The sequence below is a fragment of the Amphiprion ocellaris genome, chromosome 4 (genome assembly GCF_022539595.1).
Source record: "Amphiprion ocellaris isolate individual 3 ecotype Okinawa chromosome 4, ASM2253959v1, whole genome shotgun sequence".
Taxonomy (NCBI): Eukaryota; Metazoa; Chordata; class Actinopteri; family Pomacentridae; genus Amphiprion; species Amphiprion ocellaris.
Genome location: NC_072769.1, coordinates 19,831,115 through 19,858,893, shown reverse-complemented (window position 1 = coordinate 19,858,893; position 27,779 = coordinate 19,831,115). Strand labels below are relative to the sequence as shown.

Sequence of the window (27,779 nt, the reverse complement as noted above, 5' to 3'; positions counted from 1 at the left end):
ATTTTTCAAACATGTTGTAAAAATGTGCCATATAATGAAATAATGCAAAGGAGGCCGTGAAAAACACTCCAGAAAGGTTTTCTTTGAAAAAAAAATCATCGTAAATTTTGGGACAAAAAAAAAGCCTTACTATACTATGTCGAAAAAAATTTGATTTTTCAAACGTTGTAAAAACGTGCCATATGGTGAAATAATGTAAAGGAGGCCGTGAAAAACACTCCAGAAAGGTTTCCTTTGAAAAAAAATCATCATGACTTTTGCCGCAAAAAAAAAGCCTTACTATACTATGTCGAAAAAAAATGAGATTTTTCAAACATGTTGTAAAAATGTGCCATATGATGAAATAATGTAACGGAGGCTGTGAAAAACACTCCAGAAAGGTTTTCTTTGAAAAAAAATCATCGTGATTTTTGGCGCAAAAAAAAGCCTTACTATACTATGTCGAAAAAAATGAGATTTTTCAAACATGTTGTAAAAACGTGCCATATGATGAAATAGCGTAAAAGAGGCCGTGAAAAATACTCCAGGAAGGTTTTCTTTGAAAAAAAAATCATCGTGAATTTTGCCGCAAAAAAAAAGCCTTACTATACTATGTCGAAAAAAAATGAGATTTTTCAAACATGTTGTAAAAATGTGCCATATGATGAAATAATGTAAAGGAGGCCGTGAAAAACACTCCAGAAAGGTTTTCTTTGAAAAAAAAATCATCATGAATTTTGGCGCAAAAAAAACGCCTTACTATACTATGTCGAAAAAAAATGAGATTTTTCAAACATGTTGTAAAAACGTGCCATATGATGAAATAATGTAAAAGAGGCCGTGAAAAACACTCCAGGAAGGTTTTCTTTGAAAAAAAAAATCATCGTGAATTTTGCCGCAAAAAAAAAGCCTTACTATACTATGTCGAAAAAAAATGCGATTTTTCAAACATGTTGTAAAAATGTGCCATATGATGAAATAATGTAAAGGAGGCTGTGAAAAACACTCCGGAAAGGTTTTTTTTTTAAAAATAATTATCATGAATTTTGGCACAAAAACAGGAATTCTTCAAGGCGAAGATCGATCAGCTCTACAACAGCATCTACAGCAGCATCTCCATGTGAAAGCCAGCAAACCTCATTTTCCTCCAAGCATCCCGACTCTACGAACTGCTTCCACCAATGACCTGCAGTGGGACAAAGACGTGTCACCTGAGGCTTAACATGCTTTTGAGAAGCAAACCAAAACTGGCCCAACTGTAGAGGATTTGAAATGCCTAGATAAAAACAAATTAAAGCAAGAAAATGAAATACAATGCATTGTCATATGTATTTCCTTTTGGTTCGTGCATTTAATCTGTTGAAAGCGTCTGTGGAGCTGAAGCTGGACTGGAACAGACCAAAGTACAGTCCAATCACGATGCCAGCTGCCTCTCAAAAGGCTCCTTCATCTGGCGGAACTTCTTCTGAGGCGAAGGTGAGCTGGCCCGGCAGAACTTTGGAGATGTGTTCCAGTGGTTGGTGGATGTGTGGGGAGATAAAGAGGGACCTTTGACTTGTTCAGAAAGAAAAACAGGGAAGTTTTAGTTTTAGTTTAGGGTGCTACTGCGGTGTGTTTTTGGGCTTGAAGAGGTGAACAGGAAGAGGTTTTTTTCGTATTGATTATCTTTTACTTTGTTCCTGGTTGGAATGCCCATCAATGTCAACATGAAGTTCACTTTTAGTTCTGTTTATTTATTTTTATTTTACTAACACCCATTTGCTTTTAACCCCCTCACATGTTGTGTTGTTGTAAACTTACTCTTTCAAATAAATACTCGTCTAACCCTCTGGAAACCAGCGTTTGGACTGTTTTGGTGTTGCTCCTCACCTACTTCAGACAGCCGGGACAAAACAACGTTTTGTGGACCAAAGGCTATACTATGACGTTTTTAGAGCGACATGCTATACTATGACGTTTTTAGAGCGACATGCTATACTATGACGTTTTTAGAGCGACATGCTATACTATGACGTTTTTTGAGCGACATGCTATACTATGACATTTTTAGAGCGACATGCTATAGCATGACGTTTTTAGAGCGACATGCTATACTATGACATTTTTTTGGACCAAAGGCTATACTATGACGTTTTTAAGAGCGACATGCTATGCTAGGACGTTTTTAGAGCGACATGCAATACTGTGACGTTTCAAGAGCGACATGCTACACGATGACGTTTTTTGGACATGCTATACTATGAAGTTTTTAGAGCAACATTCTATACTATTACATTTTTAGAGCAACATGCTATACTGTGACGTTTTTAGAGCGACATGCTTTACTATGACATTTTTAGAGCGACATGCTACACTATGATGTTTTTTGAGCCACATGCTATACTATGACGTTTTTTGGGTGACATGCCTTCGGTCCAAAAAAACGTCATAGTATACTATGACGTTTTTTTGGACCGAAGGCTATACTATGACATTTTTTGGGCGACATGCTATACTATGACGTTTTTAGAGCGACATGCTATACTATGACATTTTTAGAGCGACATGCTACACTATGACGTTTTTAAACCAATGGCTATACTCTGACGTTTTTTGGACGACATGCTATACTGTGACAATTTTAAAGAGACATGCTATACTATGATGCTTTTTGGACGACATGCTATACTATGATGTTTTTTGGACGACATGCTATATTATGAAGTTTTTTTGGACGACATGCTATGCTGTGACATTTTTTGGACCAAAGGCTATACTACGACGTTTTTAGACTGACATGCTATACTATGATATTTTCTTGAACGACATGCTAAACTATGACATCTGTTGGACCAAAAGCTATACTATGACATTTTTTGAGCGACATGCCATCTATGACGTTTTTAAAGCAACATGCTATACTATGACATTTTTTTATTACCACAGACCTGACCGTGAACACCGTTGACACCCACCTGAGGGAAACGCTGCCTAAGATCTGAAGGCTGCTTGGTCGTGGTCTTTCTGGTCCTGCCCCAGAACGCCTTCATCAACTACGTCTTCTTTTGAAGAGGCCCTCAGATGCTGCAATCTCTGACCTTAAGGAGTTGCTACTTTCACTCTGTAACCAGACGGTGGTTATTTTAAAGACCCAGCTCCTGGCGGCTTTGAGTGAAAGTGTAACACCCATCAAAACGGAACTACAGACAGTTAAATCTGAGCTGTCGGTCAGTATTTCAAACATCAAGTCCGACCCGGCTGCCCTAAAGCACACTGTGGGTGAAACGGAAACTTCACTCTCCACATCACCGACGACATCGTCACACTCCAAAGCAGAGCACCTGTCTGCTGAACTTTTAAAAGTGGACTATAAATGTGAAGAATGTGAGCAGCAGCAGACTGTGAGCAGCGGAACAGATGTGATCAGAAAGAAGTCATTTTCTTTTTTCTTTTCTTTCTGGTTGACTTGATGCTGTCAGATGCAGATGTTGGAGCTGATTCTGATCTTTCAGGATAAAAAAGCTGCTTTTCCTTCACAGACTTTTCAGGAAATTAATCTCTCAGGTTTTCTCTGCTATTTATATTTTTATTATCTGTGATTATTTCATTATTTCTTTATTGTAAAAATAAAGTTTGAGGCATAAAGACTTATTTAGTTATTTTAATCCTGAAATCTTTGATGTCGCAGAACTAAACTTCCATTTTTCTTCTTGTACTTCTGATACTAGAACTAAACATATCTTCAACATGGATCATCTGCTTTTAATGAATCAGCAGCAACATCACAACAACAAATGAGACAATTTTCAACAAATTAATGAAACTGATGTCATTTAAAACTATCAGAGTCTGTTTTAGTGCCAAATTAAAGCTGATTACTGACAACTAGAACATTAATGTTACTGTTTTAATCACATTTAAGTTTCCTGAACGTTACATTAATGTCAACCAGCCACAGTTTTATGAACTTAATGAACAACATTACAGGAACACAACACACTTCAGCTGTTTACATGAAACTCAACACATTAGCTTGATGCTACGTTAGCTTTAATCAGGCTACGACTGAGCAGCTAGCTCGGTTAGCATCGCTAACATTAAAGCTAATATTTACTATGCTAACGTTCTTCTCTGGTCAACACACACTGAAACAAACTCCACCAACATCTGGAGTGCATGGCACACATTATATCTGACCCTGAAGCTGCATATAAAGTGCATTAAAAGCGGCACCATACGAAAATAAACATTTACTTACCGAACTATCAGAGTCCTTTCAGTGTCTGCTGGTAAAATCAGCCGAAGGTAGAAAACTGGTTAAAACAAGCCAACGGGCAGGAAAACTGTCTGTGGAAAATGTTCTGCTGCTCCACTGAAAAATAAACCAACAGTTATTATATCAGAATTAATCCAAACGAGGAGAACAGAGTCTCTGCTGCCTCCTCCATAGAACCTGTCAATCATTCCAGACCGGACTGTCAATCAAGTAGTCCCGCCTCCTGGCTTCGCAAAACTTTAACGCTCTATAAAAAAATCAATATTGATTTATTTTAAGATCGGCCACCTGATCTCTCATTTTGACCATGAAAACTCACGAAAAAAAAGGTATGTACAGTCTACTCCACACTTGCTGATGACCACTTCCAGTCTCAGAAAATGAAAAAACTGACCTTTTTTTGTTTCTGTCTCTTACTGATTTTACTTTCTTGTTATTCTAAATATGAAACGAAAATCAAAGCATTTAAAAACAAAAGTCATATATCCCTTTTTGATCATGAAAAGGAAAAACGTCTTGTATTTCAATTTTAATTTTTGTATTTTAAAACGAACATCAAATAACCACTCATTTTTTGTTTTTCAATACCCGTTTCAGAACGGAAAATCCAATTACCAGATCTGTACACGGACCGTGGTGGATGTCTGGTGTGTGTGTGGGCTGTGTGTCTGAATGTTCTTGTTAAAAAAAAAAAAAAAGTGGGACTGAAACGAGTGAGAGCTCCTATCTGTGCAGGCTACAGCCGAAAACTACAGTTGTAGTTGTCGGCTGAAAAACTACAACTCCCGGCAACAACGCCACTTCCTGTTGATGGGGACAGGAGCCTCTCGGGTATGGACACATAAGAATCATGGGACAGGTCATGGCCACAACGTGATCACGCTTATTTCAACGTAAGAAGTCCTCCAAATACCGGTGGTCTGGTTTATAAAGAGTTTTGTTGTGTGCGCTTTATTGTGTATTTTTACAAACCCATCACTGCAACGAAAAAGCACCCTGAGACCTGGTGAATGTGTGAAATGTTAGTGTAACTCCCCAGATTTTATATGCAAAAAGAATTATCGATCTATCTTATCTGGTTTAAAATCTACAGCCAATCAAAAATCAATATGCAAAACGTAGTGCCAGTGCTATGCTGGGTTCTAAAGGGTTAAGGCTACACTTCACATATGGGAACAGGACTGTTAGTTCAGGATCCATCTGGACAGGAATACAACAATATAACCTTGTCATTCTTACGTTGTCAGCCAAACAGTTGCCTTTCATTCCTATGTCATCTTTTCCAAGCATCTGTCTCAGGGTCATATTAGGGACTGAGTGAGCATAAACAGGTTTGCAGAATTTGGGATGACTTGGCACCTACACTTGATTTTTAGGATGACTGAAGTTTGCAGACACACCGGCATTTAGGATGTCCTAAACTAATGGCTGAGGGGGCACCTCAGTCGTGAGAAAGTGAGTAATTTTTCTTCACAACTGGTATTGCTTTCAGACTTGAGAGTTTTGCACCGCCTTCCTTTTTTTTTCAGGTGCAGTAGTTGTTTGTACATGCCCAGCATTCGTTCTGATAATAGCTGCTGACTGAACACTCCCACCAAACTGTGTGTATAAAAAGAGAAATCAGTGGTGATAAGTTTTAACAACTGGACACTTCTTCAAAGGAACTTCCCCTTATTGGCAGAGGTAGGACAGATGTTTGAGTTCAATAAGCAATGATTGGACTGCAATGAATCATTCAGTATTATTTGTTATATCTTTTGCCATTGTTATTTAATGTTGTTGCACACCTCGGTTCATCTGACAATCACAGAATGGTTATTGTAATATTCTCTCCTCACTAGCATTCCAGACTTTGAAGATTGAAAATGGTGGAATATATAGTGACTGTACACACTGGCTTTCTTGCCAGTGGCAGCACTATAAACAATATCAACATTAAGCTGGTGGGCACAGATGGAGAGAGCGACCACACATGGCTCACGCCCTGGAAAATAGCTTTAACCTTCGTGAAGGGACTAGTAAGTTCAGAATATGCATCTGCATGTTTAAATCTATCACATGCTTCCTCAGCTTTGCACAGATTGTCTCAATGACTCGTGTAGCAACAGGAAATGTGCATCAAGTGTTCCCAAAAGCTCATCATTCAATCAGGGCCATCGTATTGCAGCATTTTTATTCGTTCCAACTGATTACAAACACACTTGATCTTGATTTCTTACAGTTTTTTAGAGTTCTTGTATTCTGTCATTGTTCTAGAGCTTTTACGTGTCCTGCCCCACCTCCCTTGGAAAGCTGGTGCTGATCGAACTAGACAAACAGCGTCTCCCTCTGTTCCCAGACGACGCTTGGTTCCCTGCCAAGGTAGAAGTGAAATCCCCTGAAGGAGAAATCTACAACTTTCCCATCTACCGCTGGATCACTGACAACGAAGTGCACCAATTCAGGGAGGGAACAGGTTTGTGGAGACTTGTAATATTCTGTGTACCGACTACAGAAGATGAGAAACAAAAACAGGCTCTGCAAACTAGACTGAGGAGTCTCGAGCAACTTCATCCCATCATACAGTATTAGTCAACAGTTCTAAACCTGGTTCTTTTGTTTTTCCTTTAAAGCTCTGAGAGTCTTTGACGACACCCATCATCTTGGCAGGTACAGTCGACAGCAGGAGCTGAAGCAGCGTGAGGAAGAGTATCGGTGAGAGCTCAGAGTTTGCACACATTTTAGTAAATACGCAACTCAAACCTAACAGACCTCCTCTACCATCAGTTGAATATGGATTCATGATGCATCATGATAAATGAACCACAATTTAACATTGTTCCATCTGCCAGGATTTATTAAAATCTATCAAACCACAAACTGCAGATACATTCAAATCCATTGTCACCACTCTGCTCTTCTTTATTTTTCCTAGCTGGGATGCGTATATGGAGGGAATACCCCACGGCATTAAGGCAGAAGACCTTTCTTCACTGCCTTGTGAGGTCCGCTTCTCCTTCACCAAGGAAACAGAGTTTGCCTTCACAGCATCCATAGGGTGAAGGCCTCATCTGTCTGCTTATTTATAGATAGATATTGAAATAAGTAGATGTTTTAATATCTACTTATTGAAATTAGCTACAGCACCATAATGAACTTGCTTTGTTTTTTCTTTCTAGAATGACAGAGCTAGAGCTGAAAGGACTGTCAGCTTCTGAGGAGCCATGGACTAATGTTGATGACATCAGTCAGGTGTTTTACAACAAATGGACTCCCGTATCAGGTACTGTAGTATCTTATTAATGGATTACTTTATACAGTGTGTACAGTAGCATGCATTCAACTACCTCCTAAAAAAATTTGGCAGTTTTTATTCCCCGGTCTTTTTGCCTGGAGTTTGCATGTTCTCACTATGCCTGTACGGGTTTTCTCCAGGTTCTCTAGCTTCCTCCCACAGTCCAAAAACGTGCTGAGGTTAATCGGTAACTCTAAACTGTCTGTAGGTGTGAATGTGAGTCTGATTGTTTGTCTCTATGTGTAACCCTGTGATAGACTGGTGACCTGGCCAGGTGTCCCCTGCCTTCACCCTAAGTCAGCTGTGATAGACTCCAGCCCCCCATGACCCCACTGAAGATTAAGTGGTGTATAGATAATGGATGGATGGGAATGGTTGGTTCCTGTGTCATGGTTTCTTTAAAGTGTTTAACCTAAATCTGCTGCTACCTGAACATAATGTGATTCAATTTTTCATGTCTAGTTTTATTACTCCACCAAGGAACGCAGCGGAGTTATGTGACGATCGCTGTCGGTTTGTCTGTCTGTGCACAACATTACTCAAAAATAGACCAACGGATTTGGATGAAATTTCCAGGAAAGGTCTAAAATGACACAAAGACCAAATGATCAGATTTTGGCAGTGATGCGGCTTATAGTCTGGATCCACGGATTTGTTAAAGATTTCTGAGTCATTGCAAGATAGTGGCATGGCGCCACTGTAACTACGACAACAAATGAACACTTGAACTGTCCGTTCATTTCCTACTCAACTTGGAAACTTTGCTCTAAAAAGAAGCTATTTTTATTATGAAAATTGTGTCACGCTTTTATAAAATGTGAAGAAAATGCAGATGTATCCAAACAGATCCAGGTGTTGCATTATATAGAATACTAACTGTAGTAGGTTTCATGTAATCAAGACTTTGGCTGGGAGCAACATATGTCTAAGACACTGAATTCTGTGCAGCCAGTTTATTTTCCTCCAATTTATATCGTGCAGTCAAAAGTTCCAGTAATGATAGTGACAGAGCCCAAAGTTTTAAACACTACAACATTAAATCTTACTCTTTTTCCAGAGTATACTCAGCAACACTGGAAGGAGGATGCTTTCTTTGGTTACCAGTATCTAAATGGTGTCAACCCCGTATTGATCCAACGCTGTAAAGTCCTGCCTGGAAACTTTCCCATTACTGCTGACAAGATCTTCCTCCATGGTCACTGTAAACTGACTGACGAAATGCAGGTGATTTTCTCCTACTCCTAAAATCCTTTGTCCTTTGTACCTATTGTATCATCTCTGATCATAGTAAGAGATGCATGTGTTGCTGCTCACTCTTACTGATATTCCCAACAGAAAGGCAACATATATCTGTGTGACTACAAGCGTTTGGGTGGACTGCAAGCAAACACCATCAATGGGAAGAAGCAGTACTTGATGGCTCCCCTCGTTCTGCTCCAGAAAACTCCTGATGATAAGCTGATGCCAATTGCCATTCAGGTGAAAAACACACTCAAATGCTTCTAATGCTAAAGTTTTATGTTATAGTATTGATCAAGGCAGCTTTTATTCAATATGTAAGATGTAGGTTCCCAGTGACTGTAGAAATCCACCTTGCTGACTGTACCTTTTAGCAGACACTAGCAGCAGCTACATGGCCAGTAGTGTATCTAGATGGCAGCTTTGAATTTTTTCTGTGGGGAAAGCAAGTTCATTACTTTCTGAGCCCAGTGAAAAAGTCCCACACTTTTATTCATGTGCTAACATAATTGCACAAGGGTTTTCTAATCATACGTTAGCCTTTCAGCACCTTTAGCTAACAAAATGTAGCATTAGAACACAGGAGTGATGGTTGCTGGAAATGTTCCTCTGTACCCCTATGGAGATATTCCATTAAAAATCAGCTGTTTCCAGCTAGAATAGTCATTTACCACATTAACAAGACTTAGACTTTATTGTCCCTGTGGGGAAATTATTTTCCACAGCATCGTTCTGCTTGACTTTCATTGACAGTACAAAAAAAAAAACACTTTTTACAAAAGCACTGTTCAACAATTTACCTCTCTAGCTTAAAAATAACCAGAGACCTAAACATAGTTACACTTCATTTGAAAATCTTACTCTCAGTCTCTCATCCAGATTTGAAAGCTCAGAAACCAGTTTTCTTTGTTGTATATCATCCTCCTGCTCCTTACTCTGAGTTTTTATCTCAATTCTCAGACTTTTCACCTGATTTAGTGCTCAGCTCAGATAAAGTCATTATTGTGGGTGACTAACATTCATGCTCATGTGGACAGTGACAGCCTTGGGACTGCTTTTAATTCAATATTAGACTCAATTGGGTTTTCTCAACATGTAAATAAACCAACTCAGTTTTAATCACACCCTTGACCTCGTTCTGACTTATGGCATAGAAATCGAACAGGTAACAGTATTTCCCCAGACCCTCTTCTTTCTGACCATTTTATGATAACATTTCAATTTACAAGAATGGATTGTATAGGAGTTAAGAATAAATGTCATTACAGTAGATGTCTGTCTGACAATTCGGTGACTAAATTTAAGGAAATAATACCCTCTCTATTTAATTCAGCACCACTTACTGATACAATGGAAGGGAAATATAATTTTACCACCACAGAAGTGGATTATTTGTTAATATTTATTATTATTATATTTATTATTTGTTAATAATGCTGCAGCCTCACTGCGTACAACACTTGATAGTGTTGCACCTGTAAAAAAGAAAGTTCTATGTCAGAGAGGACCTGCTCCTTGGCATAATTCCCAGCTGCGGACTTTAAAGCAGGCATCCCGAAAGCTAGAAAGGAAGTGGTATTCCACTAATTTAGAGGAAGTTTATATAGCTTGGAAAAATAGTCTAGTAATTTATAAAAAAAAAGCTCTTCGTAATGCCAGGACAACATATTATTCATCTTTAATAGAGGAAAACAAGAACAACCCCAGGTTTCTCTTCAGCACTGTAGCCAGGCTGACAAAGAGTCAGAGCTCTGTTGAAACTTGTATTCCTTTAGCTTTGAGCAGTAACGACTTCATGAGCTTCTTTACAAATAAAATTATTACGATTAGAGAAAAAATTAATCTGGTCCTTCCTACAAATGTCACAGATGTAGCATCGAATACAGATGCTTTAGAATTGGCTGTAAGACCAGATGGATATTTAGAATTTTTCACTCCCATACATCTCTCTGAATTAATTTCAATAGTTTCTACATCCAAACCATCAACATGTCTTTTAGATCCTATCCCAACTAGACTGTTCAAGGAGGCTTTACCTTTAATTCCTCAATGTTAGATCTGATTAATCTCTCTCTAGTAACAGGCTATGTACCACAGGCTTTTAAGGTTGCTGTAATCAAACCTTTACTTAAAAAGCCCACTCTAGATTCAGATGTTTTAGCCAACTATAGACCAATTTCCAACCTCCCATTTCTCTCTAAAATTCTGGAAAGAACAATTGCAAATCAATTATGTGAACATTTACCAAGGAATAGCTTGTTTGAAGAGTTTCAGTCAGGCTTCAGAGTGCATCATAGCACAGAAACAGCTCTAGTGAAAGTTACTAATGACCTTCTCATAGGGTCAGGTAATGACTGTTCTCTCTACTTATTTTGTTGGACCTTAGTGCAGCATTCGATACAATCGACCATAAACTTTTATTAAAACAACTAGAACATTGTATTGGCATTAAAGGGACAGCACTGGACTGGTTTAAATCCTACTTATCAGACAGGTTCCAGTTTGTGCATGTCAACAATAACTCTTCTGAGCATACCAGGGTTAATCATGGAGTTCCTCAGGGTTCTGTCTTAGGACCAATACTGTTCACATTATACATGCTTCCCTTAGGCAATATTATTAGGAAGCACAGTATTAATTTCCATTGTTACGCTGATGACACTCAATTGTATTTATCTATGAAGCCAGATGAAACTAATCAGCTAGGCAGACTGCAAGGTTGTCTTAAGGATGTAAAGACCTGGATGACCTGTAATTTCCTACTACTAAATTCAGACAAGACTGAAGTCATTGTATTTGGCCCCAAACATCTTAGGAAATTGCTTACAAAGCATATAGTTACTCTGGATGGCATTACATTGGCCTCCAGTACTACTGTGAGGAACCTCGGAGTTATCTTTGACCAGGACATGTCACACATAAAACAAATCTGTAGGATTTCCTTTTTCCACCTGAGAAATATTGTAAAAAGCAGGAACACCCTGTCTCAGAGTGATGCAGAAAAACTAGTCCATGCATTTGTTACTTCTAGGCTTGACTACTGTAATTCCTTATTGTGAAGTTGTCACAATAGCTCTCTCAGACATCTATAGCTGATCCAAAATGCTGCAGCCAGAGTACTGATGGGAGTTAGCAAGAGAGATCATATTTCTCCTATACTGGTTTCTCTTCATTGGCTTCCTGTTAAATCTAGAATAGAATTCAAAATCCGTCTTCTGACATATAAAGCTCTTAACAACCAAGACCAACAAGTCAAGACCAACATACCAAGCAGAACAAAATTAGCCTGAATAGGCAAACATACAGCGGTTACAGAAAATTCTTAATTGATATTGACTCCACGTGATTTGAATCTTTTGTCCTTCATCTGCAGCTGAAGCAGAATCCAGCAGATGACAACCCGATCTTCTATCCTACTGACTCTGAGTACGACTGGTTGACGGCAAAGATTTTTGTGAGAAGTGCGGATTTCAACGAGCATCAGCTCAACGTTCACCTGCTGCGCACCCACTTACTGGCAGAAGTTTTTGCAGTGTCGCTGCTGCGCAATGTGCCCATGATTCATCCTCTGTACAAGGTAACTGCAGCAAATGTACCATTGAACTTTGGTGTGCGTTTATTCACACTAATGAATGGTGTAGAAGCATCGAGATTCCCTAGTTTATTACTAAAAAGTCATTTTATTTGTTCATAATACATGGATAAAACAGGATAAAAAAACAACACAAACAGCAAATATGAATATAAAACTTCAAATCAATTTCAGATAAAACAGAGTGCACAAACTACAGTTCCAATGTACTGTTTTACTAACAGAGATCCCTTTTTCTACAGCTTCTCATCCCTCACACTCGCTACACTCTGCACATCAACATCTTAGCTCGGCTTCGTCTATTTTCTGAGACTGGAGTTTTCACTCAGGTACGACAAGACCAACACAGTCAAGAGAGCATTACCTAACAATGTATTTTGTAAGATTTGTAGAACATTTGTCTGACTGCGATTTGACTCTAGTTTGCATCTTCTGGTGGAGAGGCTATGACGACGTTCCTGAAAAGATCTCTGTCTGAGATGACCTACACCTCCCTCTGTATACCAGATGACATTGCAGAGCGCGGTGTGGAGGATGTGCCAAACTACTACTACAGAGATGATGGACTCAAGCTGTGGGACATCATCTACAAGTACAGTAGAGAATTTTCATTTTGCATGACACTGATAACTAATACACAGCCTGTCCAAAGAAAAAGACGCCACTTAGATTTAACTAAGCAAATAGGTAAGAGCCCTCCACTGGATTATTACTGCAGTGATGAATATGTTTGAGCTGCAACAACTTATTTAACCCTAGCTGATGCAGGGAGTAGCTTCTCATTTCTTAAACAACCATGTCAGAAGACATATCCTGTGGTCATGGAAAGGATGTTAATCTGTCTCAGAAGGGTCAAATTATTGGCCTGCATCAAGCAAACAACTAAGGAGGTTTCTGAAGCTACTAAAATCAGGTCCAAAACTGTCCAACGTATTATTAAAACCTGAAGGATATTGGTGAACCATCATCTTTGAGGAACAAATGTGGTCAGAACAAACTCTTAGATGATTGTAGGAAATCAACAATAGCACTCACGGCTATGTTTAATAGTGAAAGTAAGAGAATTTCCACAAGCACAATGTGAAGGGAACTCAAAGGATTGGGACTAAACAGCTGTGTAGCTCTAAGAAAACCACTGATCAGTGAGGCTAATCAGAATAAAAAGGCTTCAGTTTGCTAGGTAGCATAAAGATTGGAGCAATGGAAGAAGGTCATGTGGTCTGATGAGTCCAGATTTACCCTGTTCCAAAGTGATGGGGGCATCAGGGTAAGAAGAGAGGTGGATGAAGTGATGCACTCATCATGTCTAGTGTCTACCAGCCTGTGGGGGTTTAGGGTTATGATCTGGGGTTGGTCAGGTTCAGCAACATTATGTTCCCAAAGAATGAGGTCAGCTGACTATCTGAATATACTGAATGACCAGGTCTTTCCATCAGTGGAGTTTTTCTTCTCTGATGACATGGGCATGTTCCAAGATGACGATGGCAGGATTCATGGGGCTCACATTGTGAATGAGTGGATCAGGGAACATGAGATGTCATTTTCACACATGGATTGGCCTCCACAGAGTCCAGACCTCAGCCCCACTGAGAAGCTTTGGGATGTGCTGGAGAAGACTTTGCACAGCGGTTCAACTCTCCCATCATCAATATAAGATCTTGGTAGAAAATTAATCATCTCTGGACAGAAATAAATGCTGTGACATTGCAGAGGTTTATTGCAATGCTGCCACGGTGAATGTGTCATTCTCAGAGCCAAAGGTGGTCCAATGAAATATTAGAGTGTGTGACTTTTTCTTTGGACAGGCTGTGTATATCGATGCAGTAACACGGATGATTTGGATACTTTAGTCTAAGAAGTCATGGAGGACACTAAAGTAAAAAAAAGAAAAGAAAAACATGCTTTGCACAGTTTGTGTCTTAGATGAGTTCAAAAGTTGGATGTGACATAAGAGGTTTGATGTGGTGTTAGCAAGGTCAGGACAGAGGAGCAATCTGAAAATACAAATGCAGAATTATAGGATACAATTAATCAGTTTAAAAGGTCATATGCCCAACACTGAGAGGGAATTTTTTCACTAACAAATATTTAGTCAGACTTTCATGCAAAACAAGGGTTTGATTTTGCCACTACTCATCGTGAGTGACTGGAGTATCTGACTGCTCAGCCTTCATTTGTAGCTCACTGAGGCTGTGTTACCAAGAATACAGTAAACCTCATTCAAGCAAATCACTATACAGATAGTGGAAGTAAATACTGAGGGTACAATACATCTTTTTTTCTGCAGCTTGCCTTTTTAAATAGGTGATCATAAGGAACATTTCTCTTGAAAATGGAAAACCAGTCAGACTTTCTAAACAGAGAAAACATTTGTAAAGTGTTTTTCCATTCATAATTTAAAGATATCAGTTTCTACAGTGTAACATCTGATCTCCACCCATTTTATATCCCTTATTCCATTCTTTACCAACATTTTATAGTAGTAATAAAAACATTTCCTATCTTATATTATGGAAAAATTCTGGTGTCTATAATGTGATAAATAAAATAAAATTCAAGTAGGAAGTTATAGAGTATATTCCTGTTTCTCAAAGGTTTGTGGAGGGGATCCTTGGCCACTACTACAAGAGTGATGCTGAAGTCCAGCAAGACACTGAACTGCAGAAGTGGACTTCAGACATTTTTGAACATGGATTCCTGTCCCAAGCAAACACAGGTGGGATTTATGTGAAGATTTTATCATATTACAGTCATACATAAATGAAACTTCAGATTGGTTTCCTGAACATGTTGAAGTCATACTGTTAATTCTCCTGATTATCAGGGATTCCACAGAGCCTCACCACTGTAGCCCAGATGGTCAAGTTTGTTACCATGATGATCTTCACATGCTCTGGCCAGCACTCAGCTGTGAACAGTGGACAGGTGAATCCTCGTGATTTACTTAGATAATTGGTGAACATATTTCAGTGTTTTATAGAATGGCTTGATGAGGTTTTGTAATTTTCTGTAAACTGCACAGACAGATGAATTCTGGCTAAATAAATGCTATGAACTTTGAAGGTTGTTATACAACCACATTAGAGGCACAATTATACTGTGCTCACAGAATGGAATTATAGTCATAATAATCATTTTAATGGGCAGAGTTTATAGTGTCAACATGCAAACAGGTGGGTGGATTTTATATATATATATATATATATATATATATATATATATATATATATAGATATATATAGATATATAGATAGATAGATAGATAGATAGATAGATAGATAGATAGATAGATAGATAGATAGATAGATAGATATTAGTGGTGGGACATGATTAAAAAATGTAATTAATTACAGGCTTTGTAATTAATTGCAATTAATTGCAGTTTTCTCAAATAGCAATATTTGACACAATAAGTGAAGTTTTTCAATTCAAATAAAATTGTGGTTGACAGTTGAATCAATGAATAGACATATATGTGTTTATAATTTAAAATTTAAAAAAGGAAAATGGGACATATAGAAAAAAGCGATTTTGATGACTTAAAGCCTGACTTGAGTTGTTTTTTCCACTGTATGGCACATAAAATCATCATAAGTAGTTCAAGGAGCTTCAAAAAGTTGAAAATCCAGAGATTCATTCTGTTTTCATCTTTTCTGGGTCTGATAAATGGTGTAATTTTGATGGTTCTATTTATAGGAATATCAATTTTTATTCATGTAATTTTTTATAAACAAAAAGTTTATAATTAAGTTATTAAAAGACAGATAGTTTTGTTGTTATTCCTCCTCCAAGGAGGCAGAGCCTCTACGGAGTAAAAACTTAAACCACAAAAATGTTTCATTTCTATTTATCTGCATTTTTCATCTGTCTGCTACATTCACAGATTACTGCAAATCTAAGTGCAATTATAGCGATTTTATTCAACATTGTAATACTTTCTGTAAACTCAAGCACTGTCTAGAAAAGTGGTCTATTATGGGATGGCTACACCGTTAGCCGTTAGCATGACTCGTAGCTAACGTTAGCTCTGGTGCTAACAGCAACATGTTTTACATTGAGGTGATATCGTCGGTTTGAAGTGACGCAGTGATCAGAAAACTCTTTGTTGTACAATTTGCACACAACCAGGCTTTTATCCAAGCTGCCATCGGGAAGATTTTTAAAAGAAAACTTTCTGCCCAACAAGCTCAATCTCATCTTCCTTCACTGTTCACCAGTGCCTGACGTCACTCAGTACTTCCTGTGCTTCTTCTTCATGGCTACAAACACATTTTAGGTTCATTACCGCCACCTACTGGGCTGGAGTGTTCAGTTACCGGTGTGCCAGAATTGCGTTAATTGCGTAATAATTGCGTTATTATTTTTAACGCGTTATTTTCACTGTAATTACTCGAAAGTAACACGTTACAGTTCCAGCCCTAATATATATATATATATATATATATATATATATGGTACTATTCAAAATTTTGGGGTCACTAGTTAGCTAATTGTGTTGAAAGGCTAAATGATGATTAGAAAATGTGCGAGTTTTCATGGAAAACATACAATTGTGTGAGTGACCCCAAACATTTGAACAGTGGTGTAGAATAAAATCTGTTTTAATGTATGGAGCAGTTTGGTGGGTTAATATTCAGTGAAAAGAGACATGTTTTTAGATGCAGGTTACTCATGGCCACAGTTTGAGCTGCTTTTCAAGATTGAACTTTCATTTTTATCCCCATTTTAAAGCTTCACTGAACATTTTCATAACATTGACCAGACTGTTTTAATATCCGCGAATAAACCGAAAATATCACCCATCTCTAAAAGGAGAATTTCAGAGTCTTTCAGCTCATTGTTTTGGTTTTCCAAACAAACCAGCTTTAATCTGCATCGATTTTGAAGACAGAAGACACCCCTTTTCTTGTGGACAAGCTCTTATAAATCCAATGTACCCTATGCAAAGACACAAAGTTAGCAACTAGCTCCTGTACATACTCAAGTATTTAGTAGCTAAAGAGCCAGATGTTTTCCCTTGGAGTTGGTGGACACTAAATGGAAAGTAAGTCTTGGTGACGTACACTGCCGTTCAAAAGTTTGGGGTCACTGAGAAATGCCCTTATTTTTGAAAGAAAAGCATTTTTCTTCAATGAAGATAACATTAAATTAATCAAAAGTCCAGTCTAGACATTGTTAATGTGGTAAATGACTATTGTAGCTGGAAACGGCTGATTTTTGATGGAATATCTCCATAGAGGTACAGAGGAACATTTCCAGCAACCATCACTCCTGTGTTCTAATGCTACATTGTGTTCGCTAATGGTGTTGAAAGGCTAACTGATGATCAGAAAACCCTTGTGCAGTTATGTTAGCACATGAATGAAAGTGTGAGTTTTCATGGAAAACATGGAATTGCCTGGGTGACCCCAAACTTTTATTCAACTTTAAACAGAGGTTTTGGACAGACTGAATTGTTGACATGATGATGGAACACCACGGTTATTAGAGTTCATCCTGAGTTAGTGATGACAATCCACAGTTGATGAGACATTTCTGTCAAAACTGTCAATGTCAAACTCACTGGATTCATCCTCTGGGATCTGTGAATGTCTGAACAGAAATGAGCAAAAAAGCATCAACAATTATGAAAAAAATAAAAAATAGAGATGGAATTAAACACCAATCACTTTGCTACATCCCTTCAGTTATTCATCAGTTATTGATTCCTTGCAGTATGACTACAGTGGCTGGATGCCCAACACACCCACCTCCCTGCAACTTCCCCCACCAACCAGAAAGGGGACGACAAGCGAGGCCACGATGCTGCAGACGCTCCCTGACATTAACGCAACAGCTCACGGTTTGGCAGCCATTTGGCTACTCAGCAAGCAGTCCAGCGACTTCGTAAGTGAACATGACTCAATGAAAAATGACAATTTACAGTGCAGTGAAAAACTATTCTCAAATTTTTATTATTTTTTTAAAGTTTCCCCCACTTAAATGTTTAAGACCATTAAACAAATTTAAATGTTGGACAAAGATGACCAAAGTAAACACAAGATGCAGTTTTTAAATGATGATTTAATTTTTTTTATGGAAAAAAGCTATCCAAACCTACCTGGCCCTGTGGGCCCCTTGTTAAATCATGAATTAACTGTGACTAATCACATTTTTTGGAAAGCGAGTCAATTCCACTGGCCACACCTAAGCCTGATTACCTCCAAACCTGTTCAGTCAAGGAATCACTTCAATAAAACCTGTCTGAGAAAATGAAGTTGGCCAAAAGATCTCAAAAATCTGCAACAAAATGCTGCAATCCAAAGAAATTCAAGAACAGACAAGAAATAAAGTAATCGACGTCTTTTAGTCTAGAAAGGGTTCTAAAGCCATTTCTAAAGCTTTAGGACTCCAGCGAACCACGGTGAGAGACATTATCCACAAATAGAGAAAACACGGAACAGTGGTGAACCTTCCCAGGAGTGTCCGGCTGACCAAAAATACCCCAAGAGCAGAGCGACGACTCATTCAGGATGTCACAAAGGAACCCAGGACAACATATAAAGATCTTCTCCCTTGGCTTAGTTAAGGTCAGTGTTTATGACTCAACAATAAGGAAGAGACTGGGCAAAAATGGATCCATGGCAGAGTTTCAAGGTAAAACCACTGCTGACCAAAAAGAACATAAAGGCTCGTCTTACTTTTGCAAACAAACATCTGAATGATCCCCATTTCCTCATTCGATCCTCATTTAAGGAGAATATTCTATGGACGGACGAGATGAAAGTTGAACTTTATGGAAGGGTGGGTGTCTCATTACAAGAGATCTTCATACCAACAGTCAAACATGGTGGTGGTAATTTGATGGTCTGAGGCTGCTTTGCTGCTTCAGGACCTGGACGACTTGCTGTGATTGATGGAACCATGAATTCTGTTCTCTACCAGAAAACCCTGAAGGACAATGTTTGGCCATCGGTTTGTGACTTCAAATTGAAGCGCACTTGGGTTCTGTAGCAGGACGACAATCCAAAACACACCAGCAAGTCGACTTCTGAATGGCTTTAAAAAACAAAATGGAGGTTTTGGAGTGGCCTAGACCAAGTCTGAACTTGAATCCTATTGAAATGCTGTGGCATGACCTTTAAAAGACCGATCATGCCGGAAAACCCTTCAGTGTTGCTAGAGAAGAGTGGGCCAGATATCTCCACAGAGATGAGAAAGACTCATTGCCAGTTATAAAAAACACTTGATTTCAGTTGTTGCCGCTGAGGGTAGTCCAAGGTAGTCTTAGGTTTAAGGGGCAATTACTTGTCCACACAGGGCAAGGTAGCTATGAATAGTTTTTTTTCCCTTAATAATTAAAAACATCATTTAAAAATTGCATTTTGAGTTTACTTGGGTTATCTTTGTCTGATATTTACATTTGTTTGATGATCATAAACATTAAAGTGGGGAAAATATGCAAAACAATAAGAATTAGAGACAGGGGCAAATACTTTTTCACTGCACTGTATGTACAAGTTTCTGCACACTATAATGTCAAGAGTCTGTGTTTGATAAACATTGAAATATTATTGGCAGAGAAGCTGATTGTATGATTGGTCTCGTCAGGTCGCTCTTGGCCAGTACCCCGACGACCATTTCAGTGAGGAGGTTCCCTGCAAGATGATACAGAGCTTTCAAGGAGAGCTGGAAGTGTTGAGCGAATTCATCAAAGCCAGAAACAAGGGTTTGGAGGTGCCATACACATACATGGATCCGAAGGAGATAGAAAATAGTGTGGCCATTTAAACACTAGAAGGTGTGACTCCTGTGAAAGTGACCAATTTCAGCTTCATACTAAAGAAACGGGCCACAGAGGAGGAACTGTATGTTGTCATTTTAACTGATACTAAGCCACTGTTCATGATCCTTGCATGCTGATATGTATTTTGTAGGCAGGCTCATAGATTTAGCTGCAGTAAAAAAATATTGCTTCACCTCATAATCCCAAATCCTCCTCTTAGTTGATCACTGAATGTGGTAAACATGGCACTGCTGGCAGAAATCAGATGTGAAATACAGGATGTGAATCTGCAGTATTAAGAAGTGTTTTTTTGCAATGATATTTTTTTTGTGAGGAAACTTTGCATTTTTATTCAATACTTTCTGTGATACATGTTTGTTCTCTTATAGCAGGGGTGTCAAACTCATTTTAGTTCAGGGGCCACATTCAGCCCAATTTGATCTCCAGTGGGCCGGACCAGTAAAATCAGAGCATAATAACCTATAAATAACCACAACTCCAAATCTTTCCTTTGTTTTAGTGCAAAAAAGTGCATTCTGAAAATGTTCATATTTAATGAATTATCTTTTTACCAAACTTTATGAACAACCTGAAATTTCTGAAGAAAAATAAATTCAATTTCAACAATATTATGCCTCAGTTGATCATTACAGCTTACAGATCACAGTTTATCAAAAAAAAAAAAAACATTTAGTCACAGGTATCTGGAACTGAATGATTTAGTATTTTACTTTATGTAGAGATGAAAGTGGCTGTTGGCAAAAAACCCTGAAAATTTTTTTTCTAAGCAACTTTGCCAAGTGAGCGCCGATGGTGCTCCAAGAGGCTGCCGAAGGCAGCCTTATGCGAGTGCCGAATAATAAATTATAATAGTGTCATTGTTACAATTAAATTAACATAGCATTATAGTCTTTATTAACAATAAGAATATATATAAAAAATTAAAATGACCACGCAATATTCAATGAAGATAAAAATTTAAAAATGACCAAACAATATAGATCTTCAATGGAGTCTATCTTATCAAAAGCATGCACAAATGATATCTATTCACTCAAAAAAAAATGAAAAAATTGAGGTCTATCTATTTTTGTAAAATTAAAAAAAAAAGTTCCTAGTTTGTCTAATTTCCTGATATATTCAGACAAGAAATTGTCGTTCGTATCTTTCTTTTCTAAAACATGCACAAATAATATTCATTCAAAAAAAAAAAAGAAAAAAAATATTCTAAGTCCTGACCTGAAAAAAATTTCGGCAGAACTTCCCCTAAGGGCCAAGCCCAGAATTTCATAACCCCCTTCCCTCATTAAAAGAATAGCACAAAACTGTGAAAATGTTAATAAAAATGCGGAAACATTCCTGTTAACATGTTCAGTAATGTAAACTATTCAGTAGTTTAGTACCCCATATTTCATATATTAATCATTTCATACTCTAGTCTAGATGTGTCACTAATCTATTATAAGGATTATATTATAATATCATTAAGACAGGAACCTTAAGACACAGTAAACCATCAATATATTGATATCTATTTTTGTAAAATTTAAAAAAACGTACCTGGTTTGTCTAATTTCCTGATATATTCAGACAAGAAATCGCCGTTCGTATCTTTCTCTTTTAACCACGACCACCGGAACGCGTTCTTGACTGTCGCGTCTATAGCATGCACGTCAGCGTGCCTGTCTACCTGTTTAAACATTGTCCTGACAGGTACGGGTCATTACATTTACACAAAAGCAAAGGTCGTCTATTCAATGAGCGCTATTCAATGATTAATCTCTCCTTTGTACTCAAAACTGGCGCTATTCAGTGCATCCGCTCTCGCAAATTCTCGCAGCAATGTATTCAGCACTAGATTGGAATCGCGTCAATGAACGAGATTCAAAATGGCTGCCTCCGTACAGGAATATAAACAACAAACAACGCATTAGCGATAAGAATAAGATTTTCAAAAAGAATACTATCAATCAAATTCTGATTTTCACTGAAAACTTCAATCAATTTTCCCAGATTCCCAGAAATGGACTCACAAAATTTGAAATCCCGGATTTCCGGGAAAACCCGGAAAACTTTCATCTCTGTTTATGATCAAAACGACAAGTCAGACAAAAAAAATAACAAAAACGAGGCAAAATATTACACAAATGAGACACAAAATGACAAAAAATGAGACAAATGACAAAACAAAAAAAGACAAAAAATTTGACAAAAAAGTTAAAAAGTAACAAAAAATAGACAAATGACACAAATTAGGCAAAAAATGACAAAAGCAAGAAACAAAATGACAAAAAATTGACAAACAACACAAGCAAGATAAAAAAAACCACAAAACACCAAAGATGACACACAAAACAACAAAAACTTTCGCAACATTTTGCGAAACGCAAAATGAGAAAAATAAGACAAAAAACACACGCAAGACAAAAAGGAAAAACACAAAATGACAAAATAAACAAAACTACAAAAACATGAGACAAATGACAAAAATCTGACAAAAAAAACTACAAAAACAAGATAAAATATTACAAAAATGAGACACAAAATGGCAAAAGAACAATGACCAATCTAGCATTTTACTGTATAATCAGAACAACTTCTCAAGGTCTAGAAATTATTTTAAATTTATAGTTTTACAAATTTAAAATTTGCAGTTAACATCTCTGTAATTTTTGCACTTTACAAAGTCTTTCTGTGAGCTGGATTGGACCCTCTGGGGGGCTGTTTTTGGCCCGCGGGCCGCATGTTTGACACCCTTGTCACATAGCATGGCACTAATAAACTGAGCTAAACTTTGATCTGCATGTGAGATTCTTTCTTCTAAGCCACTCATTCCACTGCAAGTTATTCCATATTGGTATAAGAACAATATTTGATAACTCATATTTTTGCTATTTTATTGCTGTTTTAATTTTCCTAAAAATACGATTGTCTCTCTTTTTTAGTTGTTGTAGCAGTAAATAACAAAACAGAAGATTTAACACAAGTTGGCTCAACAGACACCCAGACGAGCATCACTTTACTTTCAGACACTTTGTTTTACGAGCTTCATAAAGATCTGATGAGATGTGACAAAATACTGTGTAACTGTGACATTTTACAAGCGTTGCATTTACATTATTGAGCTTCAACGTTAAGTTCTTGTAGTTGTAATCGAAAGAAGGTGCTTTTATGTCTTAACACAACACCAAATAGGTCCATTGTTTATCTGCAGCAGTTGCTTAGTGAGAGCAGTTTTCACATCTTACTGTTCGTTGTCACCTCTCATTACTGCTGAAGATACATTACAGCACTGTAAATTAGTGGCACTTTGCACTGTACACAACATCATTTAAGGTGTGATCATGTTTTCGCTAATCTGGCTGGCACAGATGGGGACCGTAAATGCACATGGCTCATATTCGTTAAAGGCTCTGTAACCTTCTACCTTGGAGCAGTGGGTCTGGATAATCCCTGGATTTCACACTTACTGTTGACTTAGTGTTGAAATGTGTTGCATATTTCTTGAACTTTTCAAAATGCAAAGATTTTTCAGTACAAATAGCCCATTATATTGTTGCATGGAGACCGACTCAGCCTGAATGTGATTCTAATGCTCTCATATATTGTGGGTTTACATCTACGCATGTTTGGGGGTCCTTTAAAAGGAGCGAGAGGGGAAACACAAACAGTAACAATTCTAGATTTAATTCAGTGCATTATTATTTTTAGTAATACATCAGATTTCTGGGACTGAATTCTGAATTCTCTTCATGTTTTTTTTTTAAAATTCAGTCTTTTTTTCTCCCCGTATTTCACTTCTTTTTCTCAGAGTCCATTAATTATTCAATCATTTATTTTTTTCATCTTATTTTAGATACTTCTCTCAAAATGAATTCCGTGAATGAATCATGCACCCTAGAAACATCACCATGCATTACTTTAATATGGACTAAAGTCATAATAATATTTTGTTTTGCTGTGGATTTAAAATGTGTAACAACACTTTTGTCAAAAGAAGGAAGGTAGAAATCACTTTGTTTTTGTTGTGTGATTTTGCAAACGTCTCAATTTGTCTATGATGAGGCAAACTTCATACCAAATTTGCACTTCACTACCCCAAAATCACTGGCTGCAAAGACACTGGCTAAATACTGACAGAACAATATTTTCAATTTGTACTTGCTCTTGTATTTGTGCCACCACAGGCAGCGCACACGGAGCACAGAGTCTCTCACCTTCTCGCTGTCTGTTTGCAGGAGTTTCCATTTTCTGTGTCCTGATGTACCTCCCTTGGAAAGCTGCTGCTGATTGAAGCTGACAAAAAGCTTCTCTTGGCTGTACCCAGAAGACCTGTGGTTTCCCTGCAAGGTTAAAGTGAAGAACCCAGAGGGAGATATGTATCACTATTGCTGAAGCGCTGACAGAAAAGGAGCAGGTTTGTAGATCATGATTATTACACTGTAAACCTCCTTTTTTTCCTGGTTACCAAACATTCACCCATCCATCCATTATCTATACACTACTTAATCCTCATTAGGGGAGGAGTCTATCCCAGCTGACTTAGGGTGAAGGTAAGAGACACCCTGGACAGGTCACCAGTCTATCTCAGGGCTACATATAGAGACAAACAAGCACATTCACCCCTCGACAATTTAGAATTATCAATTAACCTCAGCATGGTTTTGGACTGATTCTAAATTGTCTGTAAGTATGAACATGAGTGTGATTGTTTGTCTCTATATGTAGCCCTGTGATAGACTGGTGACCTGTCCAGGGTGACAGGTCACCATGACTCTAATGAGGATTAAGAAAATGGATGGATGGATGGATGTTTTTGGACTGTGGGAAGAAGCCAGAGAACTCGTAGAAAACCTACGCAATATGCAAACTCCATGCAGAAAGATCCCGGGAAGGCTGGGACACAAACAGGGGATCTTCTAGCTGCAAGGTGAAAATGCTAACCATTAAGCCACTTTGAAGCCCTGGTTACAAAACATGAAGAATGAAAAGACACATTTCAGAATCTCACCTTTACTCAGCTCTAAGAATCCATGGTGACAATCAGTACAGCATAGAAAAGGAAGTTGAGTTGAGATGAGCAGCTACAGGACATAGATGAAAGCAGAGCGGTGTGTTCTCCTCAAAGAACCCAAACCTATGAAGATGTTGAAGTTAGTGACATAAATCTGCCTTGCTTTCCAAGACCTTGCTTTAATGCTAATATTATAAGCTCATGTTCTAAGAATATAGAATCTCTTTAATTGCATTTTAATACTTCCAAACTGAGTGAAACCAAATGTCATGAATTGAAGATCAATTGAAAATCAATTCGGGTGACACTGACACTGTTATCATGAGAACTAACCAACACAATCAGATATATTCATTATAATGAACTTGATTAGGCCCATGGAAATGTTTTACAGCTCGGACAGCTGACTCAGCAGACTAATTACTGCGTCAGTCAGACTGTGTGAGATGCTGCCTTCTGAATTTTTAAACTCCCTCATGCCAAAATTTCAAGTCAGCTAAAATGTATTCCTCCATGAGTACTGAGGAGTTTTAAAAAAGCTTCTCTAACAGCACCTCAGCTGGTTACACATATAATTGGTCATCTTTCTTGGTTTTCAATTTTGATTCATGACAAACCTTGGCCAACAAATTTAGAAAAACAGGGAAATAAAATCAAGAGGTGGCGATAGAATATTAGTCTAAACAGCTCACATATTGTTTGATTGATTATGTTCATTGATTCCTTGCTGATATTCAATTATTTCATCCTCCTAACTCCTCAGTGTGATTGGCTGATACAAACATATTTGTGAGAAATGTGTTAAGGCCTGAAGAAGAGGATGAAAAAGAACAAGCTCACAATATGCAACGCTTCCTCTGCAGCTCCAGTCCGAATTTATTATAAGGAGTAAACATACATACTAACAACAATCTCTTGACATGAATATTCAAATAACAAGTTCATAAACAATACATAAATCCTAAAACATATAAAACACAGTCCCAAACGGCAACATACCACGGTCGTCCATGTGACGCGCACGTGCTGGTCACGGCTACTAAGCACTTTTAGCTAGCTGGACAGACAGCTAATTCAAACATTTTGTCTCGCAAAATAATGCTCCAAAACACACACTCAATTAACATAGTACATTAACACAATTCATATAAACACCCCGAAAACTATATTTCACGGAAATCACACCTGAAGAAGAGGATGAAAAAGAGCACGCTCACAATATGCAACGCTTCCTCCGCAGCTTCAGTCCGAATGAAGCATAGCGGTGGCGAGCTCCCCCTTCCGGCTTCCGCAGGCATGAGCAATCAATCATGATCATAAGTCTGAACAAGTGGATCACAGATCCTGACAACTTCTCAACCCGCAGATCTTTAACATTCTTCAACAGTTCTTAAAGCTCTTACCATTTTTAACAAAAACATATTTAACAGTTTTACCAACATATTTAACATTTCCTGAAGTCTTTTTAACCCATATGAGAGGAATATTTTAACCTCTTGTACAAGATCCTAGTCAGTTAGTATAGCTGTCTCTTTGCCTATTCATACCATCACACACATTGAAGTTGTTATAGCTGTTTTTGTTTTTATTCATGACTATCACAAATGCAAACTTATGAAAACACATCAACAAATAAAGGTAATTGTGGAATAAATCATGTATCTACTCAGTGTGAGTTAATTATATATTTTTTTAATAATAGTTTGACCTTGGGCTGCACAGTGGCTTGGTGGTTAGCACTGTTGCCTCACAGCTAGAGGCTTAGATCTTCTAGCACTGTCGAAGAACCGGGGATCTTCTAGCGCTGTCAAAGAACCGGGGATCTTCTAGCACTGTTGCCTCCCCGGTTTGCAGCGTGGGCATGGGATCTTTCTGCACATAGTTTGCATGTTCTCCCTGTGCACACATAGCTTTTCTCCAGGTTCTCCGGCTTCCTCCCACAGTCCAAAAATATGCTCAAGTTAAATGGTGATTCTAAAGTGTCCGTAGGTGTGAATGTGAGTGATTGTCTGTATATGTAGCTCTGTGATAGACTGGTGACCTGTCCAGGGTGTCCCCTGCCTTCACCCTAAGTCAGCTGGGATAGACTCCAGCCCTCCCATGACCCTAATGAGGATTAAGCACTGTATAGATAATGGATGGACAGTTTGACCTTTTATGGTTTACCTTTCTTGCTCAGAGCTACCTGAGATTATCTTGTTCCCAGTCCTGGTGGATCCAGGGGCCTGTTTGTTCAGCTTGACACAATACAAGACTGGAAATACGAACAAGAGTAGTTCCCAAAATGCTGAATTATTGCCTAAACTATCCATCCATCCATTATCTATTCACCGCTTCTAGCTTCAAGGCGACTGTGCTAACCACCGAGCCACTGTGCAGCCCTTAAAATACCCAGTACTTTTTAAATATTTCACACTGACACAGATACAGTGAAGTTTTACAGCAGATCCTCAAGCAGTTGCTATCTTTTCTCTTCTGATAATCCCTTATTTTTCACTCGGCTCCACCTGCTGTACACTCCAGATCAACCACTTTCCACCACTTCTGCTGATACCAAAGTCTACAGTTCAGACACAGCTCTCTTCTCATGTAGAGAATTTGTCTCCTACTGTGATTTGACTGTTTCCTGTTGTGCACGCTCTGCTGAAGAAAGTATGATCG

At 38.1% G+C, this 27,779-nt stretch overlaps 1 protein-coding gene and 1 long non-coding RNA gene across 2 annotated transcripts; one reads left to right on the top strand and one right to left on the bottom strand.

Moving 5' to 3' along the window:
- Positions 1-2,438: 2,438 nt before the first annotated feature.
- Positions 2,439-26,396, bottom strand: LOC111581107 (uncharacterized). Its single transcript, XR_008601522.1, has 5 exons — positions 26,336-26,396; positions 25,116-25,241; positions 24,322-24,447; positions 4,217-4,330; positions 2,439-3,079 (listed from the first exon to the last, which is right to left on the bottom strand). It is a non-coding gene; the product is annotated as an uncharacterized LOC111581107 (long non-coding RNA).
- Positions 5,764-22,902, top strand: LOC111570984 (polyunsaturated fatty acid lipoxygenase ALOX15B-like). Its single transcript, XM_055010321.1, has 15 exons — positions 5,764-5,917; positions 6,076-6,252; positions 6,491-6,689; positions 6,847-6,928; positions 7,149-7,271; positions 7,393-7,496; positions 8,566-8,732; positions 8,844-8,987; positions 12,121-12,324; positions 12,582-12,668; positions 12,762-12,931; positions 14,934-15,055; positions 15,164-15,264; positions 18,055-18,225; positions 19,930-22,902. The coding sequence occupies exons 2-15, from the start codon at positions 6,100-6,102 to the stop codon at positions 20,107-20,109; spliced, it is 2,007 nt and encodes a 668-aa protein (XP_054866296.1). The 5' UTR covers positions 5,764-5,917; positions 6,076-6,099; the 3' UTR covers positions 20,110-22,902.
- Positions 26,397-27,779: the final 1,383 nt, after the last annotated feature.

Coding starts and splice junctions, on each gene's coding strand:
- LOC111570984 (XM_055010321.1), top strand. CDS start 6,100: ATGGTGGAATATATAGTGACTGTACACACTGGCTTTCTTGCCAGTGGC. Junction 6,253..6,490: donor TAACCTTCGTGAAGGGACTA/GTAAGTTCAGAA, acceptor TCATTGTTCTAG/AGCTTTTACGTGTCCTGCCC. Junction 6,929..7,148: donor CAGCGTGAGGAAGAGTATCG/GTGAGAGCTCAG, acceptor TATTTTTCCTAG/CTGGGATGCGTATATGGAGG.